The following is a 27,784-nucleotide window of genomic DNA, read 5'->3' as shown; positions in this document are numbered from 1 at the left end:
ACCTCTAACCTCTCTCGCCCTCAGCTGCTGGCTCCAGCGGTGGACTGGCTGGACTACCTGTCCTCGGCCCTGTCCCCTCTGGACCTGAACGATACAGAGCCAGTGGTGCTATATGCCAAGGAGTACTTGCAACAGGTGTCTGACCTGATCAACAAGACCGAGCGCAGGTGAGGACCTAGATGGAACTCAACCTGATCGTCCTTATTCCCCGACAGCCAAAGATCAGGTCACATGGTCAGGAAATACTCCAAGGCCCCACCCGTAATACATTATGTCATAGCTGAATGGGCTGCCATGCACTGTGTTAAGGGCCAGAGGTTTTTCCTGACTGCATAATCTGACAAGGGAAAACTCCTGCCCTACCAGTTTTTTGTCATGAGTCTTGTCCTAGAGGCAGAACTGAGCGATTTCCACTACACAAGGTTAGGTTTAGAATCTGATTTTAGTGACCAAGATTTATGACTTGATTTTCTGATTGTCAACTGGTTTTCTGAATGACAAGACATCATATTACCAGATTACAACTAAGTTGTTTCTTTAACAACCAGGAAAATAGTTATTTTTCATGACAAGATCAAGACGTCATGGGAAATGTAATTTTATATTCCTATCTGGTCAAATAATCACATCACAACCAGATAAAGACATGTTTTTCCAGTTGCTAAAAGTTAACTACCGTTACGATAACACTTTCTATGAAGCCAGTATGCATAATGCATTATACAGCATTATAATACACCATGATAAAATAATAATGCAGTATTAGCAGAGTTATAATGTAACAGTGCTTCATAACTGCAGGTCACCTTTTTCCTAAAGGATCATACAGCATTATAATGACCATCAGTGTGATGCATTTCTAACGTTTTTGTTTCTGTCAACCAGTGCTATATGGGTTTTTTAGGTGAGCGCTGATGATAAGCGCTGTGATAAGCAGTGCCAACTTTGTCAAAGGCAGGGGCCCAAAATATTTTGATTGTCCATTCCCAGCGGGCCTCTCCAGGGTGGTGTAAAAAGTATTATTCTTTTGGCTCTGTGCTTCATAATTTTCCTTCAAATCGCAAGAGGCTGAATGTATGTCACAGGAGAAAGCATCCTAGTGAGCAAAACAGCACCCCTCTGTCGCCATCTATCTGATGCTGTCTGGTCCAAACAAGTATGACATTGTTGCCGCCCATAGCGGCAGCAGCATCTTGAGCAGCCAGCAAGCATCTTGCCTCCCTTGACAAAAAAAGTCAAACAAATTTGCCAGTCAGCTAATTTGCCGTTGAGCTAAACTAAGAATGGTCCTATCATATCCCTTCGAAAGCATATGTCATTGGCAGAAAAACTTGAATTGTTGCATCTTGTTGTGTTGTCCTCCACTGGCTAGCTAGCCATTTTCCCTTTCCTAAATTAGCCATGGGTAGAGATTTGGACTTGTGTTTACTTCGCCAATGATTATAACAGTGATTCTGATCAAACCATTAATTCATACATTGTTGTGCCCCTGGCCAGAGAAAATGGAAGATGTAGAAGACTCATGTTGCCCATGAATGGAAGTTAGGCTAGCGAGCAAGCATTTTCGTTAAGTCGCCTAGGACAACAAAAAATAAAAGGGTGTACTGTATGACAGTGATAGACCGTTTTGTCAACATGAAAGAGAGGATGATATTGACATTTCTCAATTAGGGTGAGTCAACATGTTTTTCTACTTGAGCAAACACATACACACACATAAATCAGAACCATGGACAACCACATATTTAGCGTTTGTTGATTGGACAAATAATTTTTGTTATATTTTTGTTGCATTGTATTAGAATGACATGCTGACCACAGCGCTCGCATTACGTAGGTGATAGAAAGATAAACTGAGGTCCACAATCCAGTCCAGTTGGTGGTGGTAATGTCCCTTAATTGGTTGCCAACTGTCATATAAAGTCTGAAGAAGAACGAAGGAGGAGAGATTACTAGAATCTAGGTAGGTTTACCCTTTTATCTGGGGATTAATTGTCGGAGTAGAGGACCTTGTGCATTTCAGGTAAAATCAATCAATCAAATGTATTTATAAAGCCCTTTGTACATCAGCCGATGTCACAAAGTGCTATACAGAAACCCAGCCTAAAACCCCAAACAGCAAGCACGGTGGCTAGGAAAAAAAGGCAGGAATTTAGGAAGAAACCTAGATAGGCATCAGGCTCTGAGGGGTGGCCAGTGTCACGGTCTTCCTCCTCTTCATCTGAAGAGGAGAGGCGAGAAGGATCAGAGGACCAATATGCGACACATACCACATGTGTTCATAGTGAAGTTTAATAAAGAGAACACTGAACACTGCAACACTATACAAAAGAGTAACAAAAACAATAAACCAATGATGACCATGAAGCTACAAAATTAGACCTGTGCTGACACAAGCCACTAACATAGACAATCACCCACAAACAAACAGTGCAACCCAGGCTACCTAAGTATGATTCTCAATCAGAGACAACTAATGACACCTGCCTCTGATTGAGAACCATACTAGGCCGAAACATAGAAATACCCAAATCATAGAAAAACAAACATAGACTGCCCACCCAACTCACGCCCTGACCATACTAAATAAATACAAAACAAAGGAAATAAAGGTCAGAACGTGACAGCCAGTCCTCTTCTGGCTGTGCCGGGTGAAGATTATAACAGTACATGGCCAAGATGTTCAAACGTCCATAGATGACCATTATTAATAATAATAATCACAGTGGTTGTAGAGGGTGCAAAAAGAACAACCCAATGTGTATATCCCTGGACATATTAGCTAGCAACAGCAAGCAAGCAAGCTAAATGGCCATGAATGCATTTCACTAAGGTCTACACCTGTTGTATTCGGCGCACATGACAAATACTTTGATTTGATGTTTCACGCGTTTAGACCTGTCCCCAAATTAATATAGGTGGTTCAGAGTTTGTTTTTGATATTTCAACCTGATTGTGTCTGGTGTGGCTGGACAAAATGATGGCGCACATGGACACACCCGCGTTCCCAGTCTAGTCAGCATGTAAGCATAGGTGATTTGATGATGTTGAAATGGTGCTGGAATAGTGCAGGCAGCTTGCTTGACCATGCTGTAGGTCATGTTACTGTACAGTCATGGCGAAAAGTTTTGAATGACACAAATATAAATTTTCACAAAGTCTGCTGCCTCAGTTTGTATGATGCCAATTTGCATATACTTCAGAATGTTATGAAGAGTGATCAGATGAATTCTGATTAATTGCAAAGTCCCTCTTTGCCATGCAAATGAACTGAGTCCCCCTAAAAACATTTCCACTGCATTTCAGCCCTGCCACAAAAGGACCAGCTGATGACATGTCAGTGATTTTCTCATTAACATAGGTGTGAATGTTGGCGAGGACAAGTCTGGAGATCACTCTGTCATGCTGATTGAGTTTGAATAACAGACTGGAAGCTTCAAAAGGAGGGTGGTGCTTGGAATCATTGTTCTTCCTCTGTCAAGCATTGTTACCTGCAAGGAAACACATGCCGTCATCATTGCTTTGCACAAAAAGGGCTTCAGAGGCAAGGATATTGCTGCCAATAAGATTGCACCTAAATCAACCATTTATTGGATCATCAAGAACTTCAAGGAGAGCGGTTGAATTGTTGTGAAGAATGCTTCAGGGCGCCCAAGAAAGTCCAGCAAGCGCCAGGACCGTCTCCTAAAGTTGATTCAGCTGCGGGATTGGGGCACCATCAGTACAGAGCTTGCTCAGGAATGGCAGCAGGCAGGTGTGAGTGCATTTGCATGCACAGTGAGTCGAAGACTTTTGGAGGATGGCCTGGTGTCAAGAAGGGCAGCAAAGAAGCCACTTCTCTCCAGGAAAAACATCAGGGACAGACTGATATTCTGAAAAAAGGTACAGGGATTGGACTGCTGAGGACTGGGGTAAAGTAATTTTCTCTGCTGAATCCCCATTCCGATTGTTTGGGACATCCGGAAAAAAGCTTGTCCGGAGAAGACAAGGTGAGCGCTACAATCAGTCCTGTGTCATGCCAACAGTAAAGCATCCTGAGACCATTCATGTGTGGGGTTGCTTCTCAGCCAAGGGAGTGGGCTCACTCACAATTTTGCCAAAGAACACAGCCATGAATGAAGAGTGGTACCAACACATCCTCCGAGAGCAATTCCTACCAACCATCCAGGAACAGTTTGGTGACGAACAATGCCTTTTCCAGCATGATGGAGCACCTTGCCATAAGGCAAAAGTGAAAACTAAGTGGCTCGGGGAACAAAACATTGATATTTTGGGTCCATGGCCAGGAAACTCCCCAGACCTTAATCCCATTGAGAACTTGTGGTCAATCCTCAAGAGGTGGGTGGATAAACAAAAACCAACAAATTCTGACAAACTCCAAGCATTGATAATGCCCGAATGGGCTGCCATCAGTCAGGATATGGCCCAGACGTTATTTGACAGCATGCCAGGGCGGATTGCAGAGGTCTTGAAAAAGAAGGGTCAACACTGCAAATATTGACTCTTTGCATCAACTTCATGTAAATTGTCAATAAAAGCCTTTGACACTTATGAAATGCTTGTAATTATACTTCAGTATTCCATAGTAACATCTGACTAAAATATCTAAAGACTGAAGCAGCAAACTTTGTGGAAATTAATATTGGTGTCATTCTCAACTTTTGGCCATGACTGTACATGCAATATGCTTTGTGGACTTCACTGGACAGAGGTTGATATCCGGTTTTGTGATAAAACAAAGGTGTGGTGGAATTTATTCTGCCACTGTCTTTTGTCTCGGCCTTTGTGCCTATATATCACGTTCTCAAGGCATATGGATTAACAGGTGGTCATGATCAGTGGTTTCAAGTTTGTCTGATCATAGCGAAAAAGAAAATAGTTCTGCATTTCCCTGCTGTGTAAACACATTGCAAATAGGCTCATGATAACTCCTGATGAAGTTTTGCAAACAGGGTGCCTACCACATGGATGGGCATTCATAAAATTCAATTTGGGATGAAATGTTAGGCTACATCAAACAAACCAATCATATACATAGGTAAGGGAAGACCCCCATGAAATGGACAAAAATGAATGGCATCTTATTGCCATTGTATGAAACATATACACAATTGCAAATACCACTCAATTGGACAGCAATTCATTCGAAGTTTATGGCAACTGGCATATGGCAAATGTCAAGTGTCGTACAGCAAAAATCCCAAAGATGGTGATCGCGCTCCACAGTAATTTTTCATATTGCAAATGGACATAAAGTCAAGTGTCAATTTCAAAATTGTAATATTTTTTAAATATCTTTTTAGAAATGTATCACCTTCTCAAAAGTCAGTGAAACATTGCCAAATGCCCAAATGCAATATATAAGTATTATATATAAGTATTGAAAGTTCCAAATCAGGATGTTATGTCCATTTGCCATATGTGATCATAGGAAGTCGGCTTCCGAACCCAAAAGTCAGTGAACCAAGTCCAAATGGCATTTATACTGCCCAAATGATATATATATATCACTATGTTAAGCCCTGAATCAACCTAGAAGGTCTATTTGTCATGTATGATGAGAGAGAAGTCTGACTCTTTTTTTTTACGTCCAAACTGGATGGGCACGGGTGGGGGGTGCTCAGTACCCAGCCCTGGACCAAACTGACACCAAACCCACTTTGTCCAACCCGGTTAGAAGCCAACTATCACATATTTCAGGGCAGGCCCAAAATTCACAGCGCCTTTTGTTTAAACCATAATAAAAACATAAAACACGTAGTTATGTTCTAGGTGTGGGTCCAGTTCTGACATTATGTGTAGGCCTAGCTGAAGCGACCCCGAATCCTGAGTTTTGTCTCAATGGGTCATTCGGAGCCCAAACAGCGATCTTAATTAGTGCTGAAAATTAACTTTTTCCGGGCTTTGCTGTGGGGTCCCTGAAATAGATATCGGACAGAAACTTTAGGGCCCGTCTCTATGGGCCGATAAGGTTTCAATGCACCTAGACTTTTCTAAATGTCGTCATTTTCGCGCTGGTCAAAATTAATTGAAATTGCAAATGTACGAGGCTGTTTCTCGGCCTGAGAACGTCTAGAGCCACATAACTCACCATGCACGATCGACTTAAGCTCTAGAAGATGCATATAAAGTTTCAGAGCTCTAGGTCTGACGGTTCATTGATAGTTTGAACGCAGGTAACTATTGCAGGCTCTGTGTCTTTAAGCCCCTCACTGTGTTACTCCCCATTGACTGTGTGTGTGTGATTTCAGAAAATCACAGAGATCACGTAGCGCTCCGAAACGCAGAAAAATGGCCTTAACTCAAAAAGCGTTGAGGCCTCGATGCCATCTTGTAACTGGGCTAACATACCATTAGGCCAAACCTGTGCTCACCAAGTTTCTTCTTCGAAGTCTTTTCCGTTTAGGAAAAATGGACATGTCATTTTGGTGATGTTTTGTACATTTGCAATAAGCAGCCATTCGCCATCAGGTGTAATTTTCAGGAACAGTAGAAAAATGACAAATTTTAAAATTGTATAAAACGGAAACCAAATGTTCGAGAGACTTTATTTGATGACTTCCCGAAAGATCTGGCCCTGGGGCACGGCCTGAGGCCGTCGGCATATTTTAAAATCATTTGCGGAAGTCTAATAAGGGACAGTACATTTGCGATATGGAGATCGTCATCAATCATACAGCAACTTCAGTTTGCTTCCCTTGTGTAGGTGATGGGACAGGACTGTAACTACCAATTGGATACTACGAAATTGGGGAGAAAAATGGGTAAAAAAATAAGTGGATATTATGATATCCTAATAATGTGCTGCTCGTTGACATAAACATTATCATTATATTGCTGTATGATCCTTGAGGAAAAAATGACTAGCAATTATGAAGCACTATGCTGCTGTACATTGCAAGTGGTTATGATTAGACTATTGGTATATAGAAATATGAATCTTAATGTGTACTGTTCTGAACTGTATAACTAAATACTGCTTTAGTACTCTATCATATTGCATTATGAGTACATGTATAGTTGAAGCTGGAAGTTTACATACACCTCAACCAAGTACATTTAAATGCAGTTTTTCAGAATTCCTGACATTTAATCCTAGTAAAAATCCTCTGACTTAGGTCAGTTAGGATCACCACTTTATTTTACAAATGTGCAATGTCAGAATAAAATCAAATCAAATGTATTTGTCACATACACATGGTTAGCAGATGTTAATGCGAGCGTAGCGAAATGCTTGTGCTTCTAGTTCCGACAATGCAGTAATAATCAACGAGTAATCTAACCTAACAATTCCAAAACTACTACCTTATACACACAAGTGTAAGGGGATAAATAACATGTACATAAAGATATATGAATGAGTGATGGTACAGCATGGCATAGGCAATATGGAGTACAGTATATACATATGAGATGAGTAATGAGGGTATGTAAACATTATATTAAGTAGCATTGTTTAAAGTGGCTAGTGATATAGTTTTACATCAATTTCCATCAATATCCATTATTAAAGTGACTGGAGTGGAGTCAGTGTGTTGGCAGCAGCCACTCAATGTTAATGGTGGTTGTTTAACAGTCTGATGGCCTTGAGATAGAAGCTGTTTTTCAGTCTCTCGGTCCCTGCTTTGATGCACCTGTACTGACCTCGCCTTCTGGATTAAAGCAGGGTGAACAGGCAGTGGCTCGGGTGGTTGTTGTCCTTGATGATCTTTATGGCCTTCCTGTGACATCGGGTGGTGTAGGTGTCCTAGAGGGTAGGTAGTTTGCCCCCGGTGATGCGTTGTGCAGACCTCACTACCCTCTGGAGAGCCTTACGGTTGTGGGCGGAGCAGTTGCCGTACCAGGCGGTGATACAGCCCGACAGGATGCTCTCGATTGTGCATCTGTAAAAGTTTGTGTGCTTTTGGTGACAAGCCGAATTTCTTCAGCCTCCTGAGGTTGAAGAGGCGCTGCTGCGCCTTCTTCACAACGTTGTCTGTGTGGGTGGACCAATTCAGTTTGTCTGTGATGTGTACGCCGAGGAACTTAAACCTTTACTACTCTCCACTACTGTCCCGTCAATGTGGATAGGGGGGTGCTCCCTCTGCTGTTTCCTGAAGTCCACAATCATCTCCTTTGTTTTGTTGTAGGCCGTCTCAAGCTTACCACTGTAGTGGTAAACTTGATGATTGAGTTGGAGGCGTGCATGGCCACACCGTCGTGGGTGAACAGGGAGTACAGGAGAGGGCTCAGAACGCACCCTTGTGGGGCCCCAGTGTTGAGGATCAGCAGGGTGGTGATGTTGTTACCTTCCCTCACCACCTGGGGGCGGCCCGTCAGGAAGTACAGTACCAAGTTGCACAGGGCGGGGTCAAGACCCAGCGTCTCGAGCTTGGTGATGAGTTTGGAGGGTACTATGGTGTTAAATGCTGAGCTGTAGTCGATAAACAGAATTCTCACATAGGTATTCCTCTTGTCCAGATGGGTTAGGGCAGTGTGCAGTGTTTGCGATTGCTTCGTCTGTGGACCTATTTGGGAGGTAAGCTAATTGGAGTGGGTGTAGGGTGTCAGGTTGGGTGAAGGTGATATGGTCCTTGACTAGTCTCTCAAAGCACTTGATGATGACGGAAGTGAATGCCACTGGGCGGTAGTCGTTTAGCTCCGTTACCTTAGTTTTCTTGGGAACAGGGACAATGGTGGCCCTCTTGAAGCATGTGGGAACAGCAGACTGGGATAAGGATTGATTGATTGATTGAATATGTCCGTAAACACACCAGCCAGCTGGTCTGCGCATGCTCTGAGGACGTTGCTGGGGATGCCGTCTGGTCCTGCAGCCTTGCGAGGGTTAACACGTTTAAATGTTTTACTCACTTCAGCTGCAGTGAAGCAGAGTCCGCAGGTTTTGGTAGCGGGCCGTGTCAGTGGCACTGTATTGTCCTCAAAGCGGGCAAAAAGTTATTTAGTCTGTTTGGGAGCAAGACATCCTGGTCCGCGACATGGCTGGTTTTCTTTTTGTAATCCGTGATTTACTGTAGACCCTGCCACATACCTCTTGTGTCTGAGCTGGTGAATTGCGACTCTACTTTGTCTCTATACTGACGCTTAGCTTGTTTGCCTTACGGAGGGAATAGCTACACTGTTTGTATTCGGTCATGTTTCCGGTCACCTTGCCCTGGTTAAAAGCAGTGGTTTGCGCTTTCAGTTTCACGCGAATGCTGCCATCAATCCACGGTTTCTGGTTTGGGAATGTTTTAATTGTTGCTATGGGTACAACATCGTCAATGCACGTTCTAATGAACTCGCTCACCAAATCAGCGTATTCGTCAATGTTGTTTTTGGACGCAATGCGGAACATATCCCAATCCACGTGATCGAAGCAGTCTTGAAGGGTGGAATCAGACCTGAGCGCCGGAGTTTCTTGTTTTATTTTCTGTCTGTAGGCTGGGAGCAACAAAATGGAGTCGTGGTCAGCTTTTCCGAAAGGAGGGTGGGTGAGGGAGTCTTGTTTTCAGATTAGCCTTGTTAAAATCCCCAGCTACAATGAATGCAGCCTCAGGATATGTGGTTTCCAGTTTGCATAGAGTCAAATAAAGTTCATTCCGGGCCTGCTTGGGGGGGAATATATACTAGTAGAGAATAGTAGAGAATGATTTATTTCATCACATTCCCAGTGGGTCAGAGGTTTACATCCACTCAATTAGTATTTGGTAGCATTGCCTTTAAATTGTTTAACTTGGGTCCAATGTTTTGGGTAGCAGCAGGGTAGCCTAGTGGTTAGAGTGTTGGACTAATAACCGGAAGGTTGCAAGTTCAAACCCCCGAGCTGACAAGGTACAAATCTGTCATTCTGCCCCTGAACAGGCAGTCATTGAAAATAAGAATTTGTTAACTGACTTGCCTAGTTAAATAAAATAAATAGTATGTCGATATAGGACTTGTTTTACTGTGGATATCGATACTTTTGTACCTGTTTCCTCCAGCAACTTCACAAGGTCCTTTCCTGTTGTTCTTGGATTGATTTGCACTTTTCACACCAAAGTACGTTCATCTCTTTGAGACAGAATGCGTCTCCTTCCTGAGTGGTATGATGGCTGCGCGGTCCCATGGTGTTTATTCTTGCGTACTATTGTTTGTACAGATGAACGTGGTACCTTCAGGCGTTTGTAAATTGCTCCCAAGGATGAACCAGACTTGTGGAGGACTACTATTTTTTTCTAAGGTCATGGCTGATTTCTTTAGATTTTTCCATGATGTCAAGGCACTGTGTTTGAAGGTCGGCCTTGAAATACATCCACAGGTACACCTCCAATTGACTCAAATCATACCAGTTAGCCTATCAGAAGCTTCTAAATCCATGACATAATTGTCTGGAATTGTCCAAGCTGTTTAAAGGCACAGTCAACGTAGTGTATGTAAATATCTGACCCACTGAAATTGTGATACACTGAAATAATCTGTCTGTGAACAATTGTTGGAAAAATTTATTTTGTCATGCACAAAGTAGATGTCCTAACCAACTTGCCAAAACTGTAGTTTGTTAACAAGAAATGTGTGGAGTGGACGAAAAACAAGTTTTAATGACTCCAACCTAAGTGTATGTAAACTTCTGACTTCAACTGTATATTGCTGTATAATGCATTTTGCATATGGTCTTCATAAAGTGTTACCAAAATTCCTTATACAATCAATATCTGACCTGACCATAATCTCATGAAAAACATCATAATGACATCCCTGCATCCAGTTCTACCCATGAGGAAACCCCAACCATTGACTGTCGTTGTTGTTTCTTTGCTTGTCCTCGTCATCCTTGTCATCCTCATTTCCTCTTCCTCCCCGTCTCTCGCCGTCTCTCAGCCTGCTCAACAACTACATGATCTGGAACCTGGTGCAGAAGGGTGCGTCCAGTCTGGACCAGCGCTTTGAGAACGCCCAGGACAAGCTGCTAGAGAGCCTGTATGGAACCAAGAAGGTGTGTTTTTAGGCTGGGCTCTAAACGGCAACCTATTCCCTGTGTAGTGCACTACTTTTGACTAGGGCCCTATGGTTAAAATTAGTGCACTGGGGAATAGGGTGTCGTTTGGGACAAAGGCATATTCTTACTTATGTCATTCATTAGCCAGGATTTCAGGAAATACCTGGTTAGGGCTGGTTTCCCAGACACAGATTAAGGCTAGAAAATATATATATTTCAATGGAGATTCTCTGTTGCGCATGCTTTTTAGTCCTGGACTAGGCTTAATCTGAGTCAGGTGATTTTTTATGTGAGACTGTGAGGGCTCATAACAAGCCATGTGTGCTACCTCAGCACACTTACAGTACACACACTTTTCACAACCAAAAATATAAACAGCTGGTGAGACTTCTCGGTTGTGTGTGTGTGTTCGCTCAGTCCTGCACACCTCGATGGCAGACCTGCATTGGGAACACAGATGACACGCTCGGCTTTGCCCTGGGTGCACTCTTTGTCAAAGCAACGTTTGATAAACACAGCAAAGAGATTGTGAGTATGATTGACGCACAACTGCATTTACCCTAGTGGTTACCATGTGTAGGCCTAATGAAAGGTCATGATAAGAGGATCCTATTTGCTAAGATATTATTGTAATTTTCATTAATAAGATATTTTAAATGCTTATAAATGTTTATGAATGCCTACAATGCATTTGGGAAGTATTCAAACCCCTTGACTTTTTCCCCATTTTTTTGTTACGTTACAGCCTTATTCAAAAATTGATTAAATAAAAAAAATCCCTCATCAATCTACACACAATACCCCATAATTACAAAGAGAAAACAGGTTTTTAGAAATGTTTGCAAAAAAAAACAGGTACCTTATTTAAATAAGTATTCCCGACCCTTTGCTATGAGACTTGAAATTGAGCTCAGGTGCATACTGTTTCCATTAATCATCCTTGAGATGTTTATACAACTTGATTGAAGTCCACCTGTGGTAAATGCAATTTATTTGACATGATTTGGATATGCACATAGGTCCCACAGTTGACAGTGCATATCAGAGCAAAAAAATGTCAAAGAAATTGTCTGTAGAGCTCCGAAAAAGGATTGTGTCAAGGCACAGATCTGGGGAAGGGTACCAAAAAATGTCTGCAGCATCCCCAAGAACACAGTGGCTTCCATCATTCTTAAATTGAAGAAGTTTGGAACCACCAAGTTTCAAGTCACTCCTCAATAAAAGGCACCTAAAAGGCTTGCTTACAGTTTGCTGCCAAAAGGCACCTAAACAACTCTCAAACCATGAGAAACGAGATTCTCTGACCTGATGAAACCAAGATTGAACTCTTTGTCCTGAATGCCAAGCGTCACGTCTGGAGGAAACCTGGCACCATCCCTACGGTGAAGCATGGTGGTGGCAGCATCATGCTGTGGGGATGTTTTTCAGTTGCAGGGACAGGGAGTCTAGTCAGGATCGAGGGAAATATTAACTGCGCAAAGTACAGCGAAATCCTTGATGAAAACCTGCTCCAGAGCACTCAGGACCTCAGACTGGTGTGAAGGTTCACCTTCCAACAGGACAACGACCCTAAGCCAAGACAATGCAGGAGTTGCTTCGGGACAAGTGCAGCTACACTCCCCATCCAACTTGACAGAGCTTGAGAGGATCTACAGAGAAGAATGGGAGAAACTCCCAAAAACAGGTGTGCCAAGCTTGTAACGTCATACTCAAGGCTGTAATCGCTGCCAAAGGTGCTTCAGCAAAGTACTGAGTAAAGGTTCGGAACACTTGTGGAAATTTCATCTTTCCGTTTTAATGTAACAAAATGTGGAGAAAGTCAAGGGTTCTGAATGCTTTCCGAATGCACTGTATAAATTATCTATATAATGATATAAATGCTTATGAATTGTAAAGCTTATAATGTTATATTTATTTTCAATTATTATAAATGATTGAAATTAATGAAATACTCATTTAGTGATAGTTCCCTGTCCTGCAGATGGGAGAGACAAATATAGAGAAAGTAGAGACTGGGTAAAGGAGACAAAAAAATGTAACATTAAATGGTAGAGTAAGGACCAACGTCGGAGATGAGAAACAGGTACGGGGAGTCAAAATTTTTATAAGGAACAGACATGAAACAAGACAGGCACAGCGTTAGCACACTGGCAAAACAACGATATTCGACAATCAATGCAGCAGCGGGGAGCAGAGATGGGGAACTGACAAATATAGGGGAGGTAATAAACAGGTGATTGAGTTCAATAATACACTGATGCGCGTGACAGCGAAAAGCAGGTGTGCGTACTGATGGTGTCAGTAGTGCGTAATGCTGGGGAGCCTGGCGCGTGACAGGTAGATTGTTGTTGGGTAGAGAAGAGAGGGGCAAATAGAAGAGAGAGATGTGGAAGGGGGGAGAGAGAGGAGGCACAGAGGGAGGACTAGCAGTTTATACAGGTTGGAAATAGAAGGTCACACAAGTTTTCTTGTTTTTTTATCATAATTCAGGAGAAATGGGCCGGTTCAGATTGCCTCGGGTATTTAGTCCATAACTGAGTGTAATTGCAAAAGAAGGATCTACATCTTTCCCTCTTTCTTCTATCTTACATTTAATTTCTGTCTCTCACCCCACTATCAGGCAGAGGGTATGATCAATGAGATCCGTACTGCCTTCAAATATGCTCTTGATCACCTCAAGTGGATGGACAAACAAACGCGTCAGGCAGCCAAGGACAAGGTCAGATATGTTGTCACCTACTGGACAGGCTATGTATGGGTGCCAGAGGGTATATCTGTGTGTGTTTGTGCGTGTGTTTGCGTCCCTGCGCATGTGTAAGAGACAGAGGGGAGAGGGAGTAATATGGGTTTACAGGTTACAATACAGTAGTTAGTCCTCTTTGTCCAGACCTCCAAATAATGGAACCAGGAAGTTTCTTGACCTGTCTTATCCTTGTTTCACTCTTGGTTTTCAGGCGGACGCCATCTATGACATGATTGGATTTCCTGACTTCATCCTGGACCCCAAAGAACTGGATGATGTTTATGATGGGGTGAGTTAGTGCCTTTTGTTGAGTTGTCATGATTGAACCACACATTGAACCCTGTGATTTCTTTAAACAAGGCATTTTTTATGTTTCTGATCAGTGAGTAATTCACTATTGCCCCTGTCTCTCTCTCCACAGTATGATGTCTCAGAAGACAACTTCTTCCAGAACGCACTCAACTTCTACAACTTCTCCGCCAGGGTGATGGCCGATCAGCTCCGCAAGCCGCCCAACAGAGACCAGTGAGTCTTCATCAGCTACACCCATCATTATCAACATCACCATCATCATTCGATTGGAATTTGTACTCTATTCCCTAAGTGCACAAATTTGACTGTTCAAACACTACATTAATTGAGATGCTGTTTGCTCCAGTGGTGTCTGGTGTCATGGAGGATGGGCTCATTGTATTGGCTTGAACGGAATGAATGGAACATTATCAAACACATACCATTCCATTCATCCCATTCCAGAAATGACAATTAGCACTCCCTCGCTCAACAACTTTCACAGGTTTTCTTTTTTTAAACACGGCTCTGCCACCTTCCTTCCAGATGGAGTATGACCCCTCCCACAGTCAATGCCTATTACATGCCCACCAAGAATGGCATTGTCTTTCCAGCTGGAATCCTCCAGGCACCCTTTTATGCCCAGGATCACCCCAAGTGAGTGTGAGTGTGAGTGTGAGTGTGAGTGTGAGTGTGAGTGTGAGTGTGAGTGTGAGTGTGAGTGTGCTTGCTGTTCTGACCCCATGTAAATTCTCTGCAGAGCACTGAACTTCGGGGGGATCGGAGTAGTGATGGGACACGAGCTCACTCATGCCTTTGATGACCAGGGTTAGTGTCCGCATTTAACAGATTCCACAGAACTCATGGATGCATCCTCACAAAACACCCATTGACAAACACACACCGGCATGCATGCACAGACATGATTACTAAGTGTGCGTGTTTGTAAAGATAGTTCTTATTTTTTAAAGATGATTTTCCTTAATCAGGCAGGGAATACGACAAAGAAGGGAACCTTCGGCCCTGGTGGCAAAATTCCTCTGTGGAATCATTTAAAAACCGCACAGAATGCATGGTGGAGCAGTACAATGGGTTTACCATCAATGGGGAGCATATAAATGGCAAGCAGACGCTGGGAGAGAACATTGCTGACAACGGAGGCCTAAAGGCAGCTTATAATGTGAGTGGGTCTCCCTTCTTGATAACACATTACATTTAGTTCCCCTACTGTCTCTGTAGTAATTTAGTAATCACTGTAGTAATTATTAGCCGTAGTATAGTTGTTATTTTGTAACAGTAATGGAGTTGAGAGGTTATTGCTCAACCCCATTACTGCCAAATCCATTGCTATGTAATTATAAAGCAATTACATAGTTGCTACTTTTACTACAGTTATTACAGTGTTACTTCCCATGGTGGCAGTGGTGGGATCTAGGGCAGCATGATTCTTATTATACTATACTTCACCTCAGGGGTAGCAGAGTGGTGGTTAATGTTTCTATAGTAATGGATTTTTCTGTTGTGTTCAGGCGTACCAGGCATGGGTGCAGGAGAACGGTGAGGAGAAGAGGCTGCCAGCGGTCAACCTGACCAATGACCAACTATTCTTTGTGGGATTTGCACAGGTGGGTGATGGGAGTGTCCACAAAATGCATTACACACATCCTGATAGAGTTCATGTATCAAATACTCATATTTTAGGTTTGAGGTTTGCCTGACCATGTTAGAAGCTTTAAAACTTGGGGCCAGAGTTTTTCTTAGTCAGTTCACGCTCTCAGGATTAACTCCTGGCCCTATATCATGATGTAAGGTGAAATGAGAGTGAATTCACATGCATTTGAGGGTGATAGTAAGATTGGAATATTACATCTACTGTTGGAGTGGAGAAGTGGACGGACAAACATGAGTACAAATGAATAAAACACAATTTTGGGAATAGAGTGAGTATAATATGCAACAGTTGGGCAGCCCGATAGGAGAATAATTTTGCTACTGCCTGTTTTACTTACTGAGACTATTCTTCTCTCAGGTGTGGTGTTCCGTGCGAACCCCTGAGAGTGCCCACGAAGGACTCATGACGGACCCCCACAGCCCCCCAAAATACCGCGTCATCGGCACCCTCTCCAACTCGCCAGACTTTGCTGAGCACTTCCAGTGCCCCACTGGCTCCCCTATGAACTCAGGTCACCGCTGTGTGGTGTGGTAGGGCCTGTGAGAACCAGTGGGGGGTGCTGTCTGTGGAAGCTAAATGGAGAAACAAGAGGAGGAGAAGAACCTCTAACTAATCATCAGATTTTTTTCTTCTAATTCTCTTTTGTTTGTACATGATACTGGATCACTAGTGGTTTGTGGGTAGAGCAGGACCAACTCCAGGTGAGGGAGAGAAATGTTGTCATCAGCTGATTGTGTGTGTATTTCCAGTGTTATGGTATTTTTCCTCTTTCTCCACCCCCGCCCCCCACTCACCGGTGGGGCACAAAGGCACATTTTATTTATTGTTTTCTAGACTTGGTAGGGGGCCGGGGAGGAGGAGCCACTAGGGGCTGTCTATCCCCTCACCTTTCTCTATGCTTCTGTGTCGTCACTGTCCTTGCTGTATGCCCTGTTTACAATTTAAACCAGAGCCCTCTATTGACTTAGGGCTCTCACATAAGGCACTATGACATCACACGATGGGTTCAGCTGCCTTTGTGACCTTGCAGGAAGCGCAGAAACTTGGCTGTGACATCACAGAATGGGTTCATCTGCCTCTGACCTCACAGGAAGTACATAAACTTCACAATGATTGAACATTGTATATGGCTTCATCTCAAATGCCATCCCTATTCTCTATTTTACTTACTTGCCTTGGCACATCCACAAGAGAGCACCACTGCTTCTGGTCTGCATGTCCTATATAGTATACATATAGTACAATGTGGCTCCGTTAAATAGTACTGCCCTATGAGGTGTCATTTGTATAGGGTGTCATTTGAGATGGATCCATTAAGACTCAGCTCTCTTTCTCTGTTGCTTCACAGGAAGTGCATTGGCGTATGTGGGTCCTCAAAGATACCACTCAGCACCCTCTGTGACATCACAATGAATTCACAGAAGGTGCTTCAATGTAACCTCATAGCAGGTGTGGGGGATCTTAATACAACAAAAATTGCCTCCTCTCCGATGTACAATGTTCTACTGCGCAAAATCACTGAACATGTGAAAGCAATATTGAAGCCTACTGATAGGCATTGCCACAATATCACTTATAACTATCCCATTTCTTAAAGATCGGTGGCGAGTAGATTGAATACATAGGAAAGGGTACATAATAGGAAAGCCACTTAACAATGTTGATCCAACCATGAGAAGGGTGACGTTGCCCCTAGACACTGATCTTGGTTTAGTTTCCCCACTAATGGTTAAGGTTAAGATTGGGGGAGGGAAAGCTGATCGTAGATCTGTACTTAGGGGAAACATCACCCTAAAGCATCCAACCACAAGATGGGCAAAAGTCCTTCTGGGACCTACAGACAGTGCTGGACTGGCTGTGACACCAGTAGTAAGGACACTCACCACTTGCTTATCTGTGTTTTAGTTGTTGCTGTTGTTGTTATTGGCATATTCTGAAGTTGACAAAGTTGAAATGAGATTCTCATTTTTAAAATAGCTTTTTGCCAAATATGTTTTTTTGTTTGTTTTGTTCCTAGTGTCTTGTTGATTCTTTGTTTCTCTGGGAGTGATGTTCAGTGTGTGTGTGTGTATGAACAGCCTTCAAAGCTTGATGTTTACTGTGTTTAAGCTGTCAGCTTCATTGCGAAAGGTGTATGTGTGTATGCACGTGGTTGTGTTGGTGTGTGTGTGCGTGAGCTTGTATGTGTCTCTGTGTGTGGGTGCATCTGTGCACAGGTGTGCACGTGTGCAGAATTCTTTGATACTTCATCCCCACTTAAATTGAACTATCAACAATGTCAAGTCAGCTGCAGTGATTTCACCTCACATTCCAAAAAAACACTAATTTGAAATGAATGGATATGTTAAAGGAAGGGATATGTTTCTAAAGAACTCCTTGTTTGTACATCCTCTACTCCAGAGTGTTACAGACTGTCTGTTCGTAAGTCAGGGTGGGTACAGGATACCTTTGTTAATCGGGTTACTGTTCGACTCTTGTTCATGTATGTAACTGTTTTATCTCTAGTTGCTCCTGTCGTCACTTTGCAAGGTTGTTTCACTACAAGACACTACAATGCAACACTAGTCCTTCAATGCAGATGGAGTTGTGCTATCTAATGTAAGACAATGAGGTGAACCAATTGGAATCAGTTGATATTGTCTGCAATCAGAAGCATTCGTATTAGGGGAACTGCCCTAGTAAGAGTGTCTCAGAAAAATCTACCATTCAATTTCACAACAATAAAGGACGCTAATGATGCATCCTTCCGTTCATTATAACGGTCATTCTCGTACATTTTGTGAAATCAAATATCTAACACAGAGAGTTGTCTATTGTACACAACATTTCTATCTGAGCGTTGTTTCCTCAAAGCTCCATGACGAGGTTCACACGGGCAGGGGTTAGAGGTCAGGGGGAAGTGCTTACATGTAGCGGGTTGGTCAGGGTTAGCCTTGAATATTTACTTAATGAAATACAGATCTATATTTAAAAAATGTTTACTTGAACATGTGTAAAAGCCTTTAATTAGCCAGGTAATGCCATTAAGTGTTCTCTGGTCTGATGTGCTGTGTACCCGTTTGTCACTCCACAATTCTCTTATTTCTTCAGCCATCCAGTCATACACTTTTCACACGATTTACTCAATAACTTCACTCAATAACTTCACTTTAGTGGCTTTTATGGCCCATGGTTGAGACACAGCTGGCAGTATCTTCTGTGGCAAGTGTATCCCAACTAGGTGGTATGGAAAGACTGACCAATCTGTAGTACCACATTCTGCTGAAAAAAAACCTTGAAAAAATGAAACTGAAATAAAGGAGTGTATTCAGAACGTATTCAGACCCACATTTTGTTACATTACAGCCTTATTCTAAAATGTATTAAATTGTTTTTCCCCCTCAGTCTACACACAGCAAAAAAAATTATACTGTTTCCGTTTTTCACTTTCTTGTCCTCTTAATGTCCTCTTAATGTCCTCCTTCCACTATCATTGGATCTCTCAAGAAACTCAAGTGCCCCATTGTGACATCATCACTTCCAAGTGACATTCTTTGTAAGTGAAATCAAGCTATTTTTGACACAAATCAGCTAATAAAACCACTTTGCAACCACTTAGACAAGACATGTCAAGTGTTCCAGCTTCGTCTACTTCTCTGCTTCTCAAATCTGGAGTTTGGAGGCAAAAATGATATTCGCATCAAAAGTTACAGGAGTTGAAGTAACAGCACCAACATCAGTTTCTGTAACATTTTGGCAAGCAGTGTCTATTTTGACCGATACTACAACAAGTTAGACAAGAAGTTAGAGTGAATGGGATATTCGTCTATTTCTCTGCTATTCATAGTTGTGTGCAGAATCAAAATATTCCATACGGAACTTACGGTACAGCTGTTTTTGTAACTGCATTACCACTTGTTTTTCAACCTTCCCAAACAACGGTCGTTTTGACCACTTTCGGAGCATTTTTGAGGAAAAAAGTTCCGCAAACTAAAATCTTCCCCTGCTTCTCTGCTCTTCATAGAAAAGGGCGGATTTCAAATCAGGGCTACCAATCTGTATCTATAGCCGTTTTCGTAACCCATCGCCTCACTTTCAAGTGTCTGTAAATCATGCCAGCAGCAAGGCAATTTATTACTTTCCCAAACAACTATCGTTTTGACCACTAAACAAACAGTTACACAAACATAGTTTGGCATAAAATCTTCCTCTACTTATCTGCTTCTCAAGGGCGGAAACGCTTTTAAAATTGGGTCTACCGTTCTCGAGGGAGAGCGATTTAAGGCATTGCAATTTGTGAGTAAATGCAACCAACATTGATATGTAAGCAACTCTATCAATAAACATATTATCATCATTAGCTAAATACTTGAATCGAACTTACAAACAAATATATTTTCCAAGGCTGAAGCGTGACAAGAAATAACTACATTGAAAGACCTGCACCGTAGCATTGTTTGTAGCTGCTTCTATGCGTGCAGAACAAATTCTCTACTTCCTGTTTGCGTAGTCTTTCTAAGTACCAGAAAGCTCCACTAGGGGGCAAATAACACCAATGAACACAATGAAAATCCAATTTAACCATTGTAATAAAATAATATGTTACCTTCTAACAGGATGACAGCACATGCCCCATTGTGACATCTCTTTGTAAGTGAAATCAAGCAATTTTTTTGACACAAATCAGCTAATAACACCACTTTGCAACCACTTAGACAAGACATGTTTAAGAAACCCCTCACCTGCTCTTCACTAACAGCTCTCTGTGTCAATTCTGATATTCCAAAACGGAACCGTTGGCTAGGATACTCGCAGACGCTGCAGGGCCAAAATCATGAGGAGACACTCCTCCTACACCGTTTAAGCTAGAAATGCCGTTCCAATATCAACAAATTCGCAACGGTCTCGATCAAGTTGTTTGTATAGAATTTTTGATATCTGTTATACTGTTTCCGTTTTTCACTTTCTTGTCCTCTTTATGTCCTCCTTCCACTTTCATTGGATCTCTCAAGAAACTCAATGTCACGCCCTGGTCTTAATATTTTGTGTTTTCTTTATTATTTTGGTCAGGCCAGGTTGTGACATGGGTTATTTATGTGGTGTGTTTTTTCTAGGTTTTTTTGTAGGTTTGTTGTGTAGTATAGTTGTCTAGAAAAGTCTATGGTTGCCTAGAGTGGTTCTCAATCAGAGGCAGGTGTTTATCGTTGTCTCTGATTGGGAACCATATTTAGGCAGTCATATTCTTTAGGTGTTTCGTGGGTGATTGTTCCTGTCTCTGTGTTTGTTGTCACCAGATAGGCTCAGTCACTTGGTTTTTATTTTTTCCTTGTTTTGGAAGAGAAGAGAACGTGAGCCGGGTGCGCCATTCTCCTTGCGGAGATGGTGCAAAATACATCAACACGGTCGGTCACTGGGATTGGGCTGGCCAACACGATTCGGTTTGCTTGGAAGGAAAAGGAGTTGGAGCCTTTAGGACGGGAAACTTTTGGAAGGACTATATTGATGGGGATTCTAAAGCTGACGGTGAAGGACGTGTTTTGTTTCCAAGGCAACTCGTTGGAGGGAGCATACGACGTGGCACTACATACAGAGGAGAAACACGATGATATCCTGAGAAGGGCAAGAGCAATGGGAGGTGAGAGGCCGATGAGCCACTATGAAATAACAAGCCTGGCGAGGAACAACTTTAGGGTTGTAACTGTAAACATTTACAACCCATACGTTAAGGACGAAGAGGTGAGGGCCTTTCTGGGGAGATACATGGATAACGTCTCCTCAGCAAGGCACCTCAAAGACTGCCTTGGGTTTTGGAATGGGAGGAGAGGCTTCCAGGCCCTTCTCACCCAAAGGGACATGGTGGCTACCTCCATCCTCCTGCTATGTTCTCCCTGGGGGCTGACAGGGGGACGTTGTTTTATGCACGTCAGCCTCCATTTTGCAGGCGCTGTATGGCCTATGGCCACATCTTCGCCTCGTGCAGCGCAAGAAAATGCAGATTTTGTGGATCTGGGGAGCACGAGGCAAAGGATTGTGAAGAGCCTAAAGCGTGCCACGGGTGTGGCTCGTTAGCACACCTGTGGCGGGGGTGCCCGTCAGAGGCGGGGGGGGAGCAGGAGCGGGGGATGGGGGAAGAAGAGGAGGGGAAGGAAGAATGCCTCATGACCAGAGTACAGGTCCAGAGGGGAGGGTCGCAAGGAAGGAGGAGGAGCAAGAAGCGGCGGATGGAAGAGAGAAGGAAACGGAAGGCACGGGAGTAGGAGAACCAGGAAAAGCGGCGGAGGAAGGCAAGCGAGTGAAGGAGCATGAGAGCGAAGAAAGCGAGGGAGGAGTGGTGGAGACGGTGGAAGAGCAAGTGGAGTGGGGGGAAAGTGCCCTGATGGAAGAGATGAGGGGCATGGTGGAGGAGCTGGCGGGGGGGAGGGTGGTATCTCTCCAAAGAAGAGAATGCAGAGGAGGGTGCGATTGGCCGACAGTGAGAGGGAGGGGATGGTCAAGAGAGTGATGGGGGTGGGAGAAACCTCTGGGTTGCTGCTGGTTTCCCCAGGCCCTCAACTTCTGTTGGGTGGGGTCACACCTAACAATACTCAGGACTGGGTACAGGAGGAGGTGGGGAGTTTTTTGTTTGGGGACTCCCCTATTTTTTCCCAAACCAGCTGCAGCACTGGGGAGGGGGAGGAGTGTGGGGGTAGACCCAGGGTGCAGGGCACCCCGGAGCCAAACACTATTCCTGTATCCTGGGTTGGTGAGATGGAAGAAGAGGGTGGGATGTCAGGAGTACAGATGGTGTTTTCACAGGTAGATATGGAGCAGGGGAGCATCGGGTGAGTCTCCTGTATTTGTTTTTTTCTGTTTTTATTTTATTCTTTCATGGGGTCTAATTTTCCTTTTGTTAGTTTAAATGTAAGGGGTTTAAGGGATTATGTTAAGAGGAGGGCGGTTTTTAGTTATTTGGAGGGTGTGGGGTTTGATTTTTGTTTTTTACAGGAGGTTCACCTGAGGGATGGAGGGGATGTTAGTAGGTTTAAGAGGGAGTGGGACAAGGGGGAGTCGGTTTGGGGTATTGGGGGGGTGCACTCATCGGGGGTAGGGATTTTGTGTGGGCACAGGGAGGTAAAAGAGGAGGGTTCTTTTGTGGTGATGCAGGGGAGGGTTATAGGGGTGGATGTCACGATAAGGGATTGTAAATTTAGATTAGTGGTGGTGTATGGGCCACAGGTGGTGGCAGACAGGATGGAGATGGTGGACTGTCTGGCGCCCCTGTGTGTCACAAATAGGAAATTAGTGATAGGGGGGATTTTAATACAGATTTAGGAATAGGGGGGGGATAGCAGTGCAGGCGCCATCACCGGGCTAATGGCTTGCCATGGTCTGGTTGATGGTGGCCTGCACACTACTCCGAAAATGGCCGGTCCTACATGGCGCAACTCCAGGGGGGTTGCGCGGAGGCTCGACTATATTTTTGTACCCAGGTCTTTGGGTAGGTTGTCTGGGCGGCTGTTGCCTGTTTTCTTTTCGGATCACGACGGGGTGCTGTTAGGAAATTCTGATTAATATGACTGAACAAATCATTTTAAATGGAACTGTAAGTAAACTTATACTCTGTTATATTATATCTGATTAACAATATGAGTTCATAAGAAGAAATTGTGTGACAGGACAAGGAGTAATTAAAGTTAATGAACACCATTCCAACTAGGAAGAAACTAATGGGTTGGGGACTGTGTAAACACATAAGGTCGTTAGCCTATGGTTGACCCAACTGAAATGTAGCTCTGGGGTTTTTAGATAAGGTTGTGAGTGCATTCCTAGGGTTTCTGTTAATTAAAACTGTCAGTTCAGTGGTGATCGATAATGTTGAGGGGTCAAAGGTTATCTGGGAGTGTGTTAGTAAGTTAGAATGAACTTTTCACCTTACTTTGTCCCGGTCTACAGGGGGGGGTTCGGTTAAGGCATTGAAATGACGTCATGATCTGTATTTAAACTGATGCATGTGTTTGAGTGGTAGCGTGCTCTGAGAATAAATTCTATTACCTATTATTTAAAGACTGGTCTGCGTCTATTTTATGCAAACAAGAAATCTTACAAATTCTCATAAAATAGATGAAGGGCTTTCAATTGATGAAAGCACATTGGCATAATTAAATTATACTAACAGATGCTCCTGCAGGTGGGGTCGCCAGTCTGCCTCTTTGGTAGGGGGTACTGGAAGTTAGATCGGGATGTGCTGGAGGAGCAGGCTTTTGTTGACAGGTTTTTTGGTTTCTTTTGGAGGCTTGAAGGCCTCCGGTCCATGTGCGAGGGGGTGTTAGAGTGGTGGGAATTAGTTAAGGTGAGGATTAGGGCTTTTATAATAGGGTATTGCAAGAGGAAAAAAAGGGAGGAGAGGAGGGAGGTGGATCGTATCCAAAGGTTAATTGAACTCGAGTATGAGGCAGGCAACCTTGGCGGGTCGTTTGACTGGGAGAGATCCACAACCCTAAAGGCGCAGCTCAGGGAGTTGCAGGAGCGGAAGGCTCGAGCTTTCCTGGAGCGTGCGCATAGTGGCTTTCTAGAACACAATGAGACTTGTTCTGATATGTTCTTTAAGTCGGGTTAGGGGCAGACAGAGTAGGAAGGTAATGCATGGCGTTAGGGAAGAAAATGGTAGTATAGTTAGAGAACCAGAGGATATGGTCAGGGTGACAACTGATCATTTCCAAGGTTTTTCGGAAGATGGCGCGGTAGAACGGATGTGCCCGGGGGGTTATCTCCCTGTGAGGGGGCCCTAAGGATTCTCGGGGTCCATTTTGAGACCTCCGGCTCAGCGACGCTAAAACTGGAACATGCGTATCGCAGTGGTACAGAGGAAGCTAGCAATGTGGAAGGCTAGGTATTTGTCTTTTATGGGCAAAGTCCTGGTCCTAAAGGTGGATGTGTTGCCGTCTCTTTTGTATTTGGCGTACATCTACCCATTGCCGGCTTGTCTGAGGAGGCCTCTAGTGAGGCTTGTGTTTCAGTTCATGTGGAGTGGCAGGTGCGAGTGGGTCGCCAGGGCACGCATGCTCTGTCCCATCGGGGAGGGAGGTAGGGGGGTACCACATTTCCCCCTCAAGCTGGACGCAATTTTTGTTTCTTTCTTGTTAACGGAGCTTGCTCATCCAGTGATACACCCGTCCGGTGACCTCCTGCGGGTGTTCTTCTCGTATCAGGCGAGAAGCGTAATGGTGTGGTCTAACACGGGTCCTCGGGCGGAACAGCTGCCGTGGCACTTTGGTCATGCGGCCAAGTGGCTGCGTGCGCACCCTGAGGTTGAAGTTGCCCGAGTAGGTTTAGATCACAGGCACCTGTACGAGGAGGTCAGAAAGGCAGGGAGTCCGGCGCCTGTAGTGGGCATCTCGGAAGTGGTCTGGGAGCGAGTGCAGGCACGGGGTCTGGACAACAGGCTCAAGGACCTGAATTGGTTGAGCCTCCATAAGTGCTTGCCGGTACGTTCCATCATGTACCGGTATAGTTTGGTGCAATCCCCCACCTGTCCAAGATCCTCTTGTGGCAGGGAGGAGACTGTGCGCCATGTCTTTTGGGACTGTGCCTTTGCCGGAGTAGTATGGGCTAGGGCACGGGTGTTGTTAGGTTTGGTAAGGGGGGATTTTGTATTGCCGTGGGCCAGGTTAGAGAGAGGTGTAGGGAGAGCGAGAGGGACGGATAGGGACAGGTTTCTGCTCTGGCTTCTCATGAGTCTCTTTAAAAGGGGGCTGTGGGAAGCCAGGCAGAACATGGTGAAGACAGGGAGAGATTGGGGGGTGGAAGGGATAGTGAGGAGGGTGGAAGGAGATTTGAGGGGGAGGATGAAGAGGGAGGAGAGGAAGTGGGGGCAGCATGCTGCTCGGGAGAGGTGGAAGGGGGGGTTTAGGGCTGGGTGTCATTTAGATTTGTAAGGGGATAGGGTGATACGTTTTTTTTTTTAAGTTCACATTTTCGACTTTTGACTTCCTATGAAATCATATTAAACATCATGGGGTGGCAGCGTAGCCTAGTGGTTAGAGCGTTGGACTAGCAACCAGAAGGTTGCAAGTTCAAACCCCCGAGCTGACAAGGTACAAATCTGTCGTTCTGCCCCTGAACAGGCAGTTAACCCACTGTTCCCAGGCCGTCATTGAAAATAAGAATGTGTTCTTAACTGACTTGCCTGGTTAAATAAAAAATAAATACAAATATTGCAAATGGACAAAACATATTACTTATGCGCAAGTAAAAATTTAAAAAAATATATGATAATAAAATATGACTAAAGTATGTTGATACAGTTCTTATACATGTGTAATTGACACAAAAATTGAAAGAATTATGAAAAACGGTCCAGAAAGCACTTTTTTAAGGGTGTGTGAAGTTTTTTACAAAATTTTGACATTTTTGACTTTTGTCTTTTGACTTCCTATGAAATCATATTGCAAATGGACAAAACATATTCCTTATGCGCTAGTAAAAACAAAACAAAATATGATAACAAAATTGGACAAAAGTATATTCATACAGTTCTTACACGTGTAATTGACAAAAAAATCGAAAGAATTTCGAAAAACGGTCCAGAAAGCACTTTTTTAAGGTGTGATAAGTTTTTGACAAAAAAATCATTTTTTCAAAATGTTGCTTTTGGATGTTGACTTGGGTTACATTTCCAATATGAAACACCAAGGTGGAGCGCACTCGCCACCTGTTGGATTTTTAAAGTGTTACAACTGGCATTTGCCATATGGCATCTGCAATCAACTTTGCATGAATCAACGCCGAATTGGGTGGTATTGGACATCGTGTATATGGTTTGTCCAATGCCAATGACTTCCCATTCATTTTTGTCCATTTCAGGGGGATATTCCCTTACATCGGTTAGTCCTAGTAGCCTTCTTTTTGAACAGCAGAAAGAACTGCTTCTGTTACAGCTAGAGCATGATTGTGAGAAGCTAGAGCATGATCGTGTAAAGTATGAAAAGGAATTGGCATTTAAACAAGATATGGAGCGTGCTAAGATCAAGTTGCAACAAGAACGTATAGAGTTGGTTAGGGAAGGAAAGATCTCAGGGGAGAGTTTGTTTTGGGAAGGTGACCCAGATTTACCTAGGGGTAGTTCCTCTTTTGGTCGTGCCCCAGAGACATTTGATATTGTTGGGAACTTACGGTTATTGCCTCAGTTTAATGAAAGGGACCCAGAGACATTCTTTTCGTTGTTTGAGCATGTTGCTGACGCTAGGAGTTGGCCTGATTCTGACCGCACTTTAATGTTGCAGTGTGTGCTGACTGGTAAAGCGCAGGAAGCATATTCAGCTCTTAGTGTACACGACAGTGCCAATTATGATAAAGTTAAAACAGCTGTGTTACAGATTTATGAATTGGTCCCTGAGGCTTACCGCCAACGATTTAGAACTTTAAAAAGGGATGATAAGCAGACTCATGTTGAGTTTGCGCGACAATTATCTTTACAGTTTAATCGCTGGTGTTCCGCCTCTGCAGTTGTGACTTTCCAAGGGCTGTGTGATCTGATTATGTTAGAGCAATTTAAGGACACAATTCCTGATCGTATTGCCACGTATATTAACGAACAGAAAGTAAAGAATGTCGCTGAAGCTGCGGTTTTGGCGGACGAGTATGTGTTGACTCATAAAAGTGTCTTTGCAGAGCCCTGTATTCGGAAAGAGTGGGGGCGTTCGGATAGATTTGGGCTTCGCTCACCGAGATACTTTGGTTCACGGGCAGAGTTCTATTCAACTAGGGTTCAGCCTGACTCCCATGGTAAAGCTGACTTTGGGCAGGAGTGTCACTACTGTCAAGGTTCAGGTCATTGGAAAAACGAATGTCCACTTCTCAGGTCAAAGGGTGCTTACGCCAAATCTAAGCCTACCGCGTTAGCTGCACCTGTTCCACATCAGTTCACTCATGACTCATTTCCTCAGGCCCAGGAGAATGTGAAAGACCATATTGATCCAGACTATTTACCTTTCATTACGGAAGGTTTTGTGTCTATGTTAGGAAGTAAAGACCTAGTGCCAGTGAAGATCCTGAGAGACACAGGTGCCTCTGAATCATTTGTGTTGGAGTCTGTGTTACCCTTTTCTGCTAAGACTGATTTGGGGAATAGTGTTCTAATTAGGGGAATAGGTTTGAACACTCTGTC

At 43.6% G+C, this 27,784-nt stretch overlaps 1 protein-coding gene across 7 annotated transcripts in view; it reads left to right on the top strand.

Moving 5' to 3' along the window:
• The window catches only part of ece2b (endothelin converting enzyme 2b), an 80,786-nt gene extending 61,809 nt beyond the window's left edge, over window positions 1-18,977 (top strand). For 6 of the 7 annotated variants that reach the window (XM_020503887.2, XM_020503888.2, XM_031790316.1 and 3 more), the window contains 11 exons: window positions 25-167; window positions 10,837-10,951; window positions 11,372-11,482; window positions 13,575-13,673; window positions 13,909-13,986; window positions 14,119-14,222; window positions 14,535-14,645; window positions 14,749-14,816; window positions 14,978-15,168; window positions 15,518-15,613; window positions 16,018-18,977. In XM_020503887.2, the coding sequence (XP_020359476.1) occupies window positions 25-167; window positions 10,837-10,951; window positions 11,372-11,482; window positions 13,575-13,673; window positions 13,909-13,986; window positions 14,119-14,222; window positions 14,535-14,645; window positions 14,749-14,816; window positions 14,978-15,168; window positions 15,518-15,613; window positions 16,018-16,194 (1,293 nt within the window). In that variant the 3' untranslated portion in view covers window positions 16,195-18,977. The remainder of the gene's footprint in view (window positions 1-24; window positions 168-10,836; window positions 10,952-11,371; window positions 11,483-13,574; window positions 13,674-13,908; window positions 13,987-14,118; window positions 14,223-14,534; window positions 14,646-14,748; window positions 14,817-14,977; window positions 15,169-15,517; window positions 15,614-16,017) is intronic. The other variant, XM_020503891.2, reaches the window with a different exon arrangement.
• Window positions 18,978-27,784: the final 8,807 nt, after the last annotated feature.

Source organism: Oncorhynchus kisutch, linkage group LG15, assembly GCF_002021735.2.
Source record: "Oncorhynchus kisutch isolate 150728-3 linkage group LG15, Okis_V2, whole genome shotgun sequence".
Lineage (NCBI taxonomy): Eukaryota > Metazoa > Chordata > Actinopteri > Salmoniformes > Salmonidae > Oncorhynchus > Oncorhynchus kisutch.
This window is presented reverse-complemented; position numbering and strand designations above follow the sequence as displayed.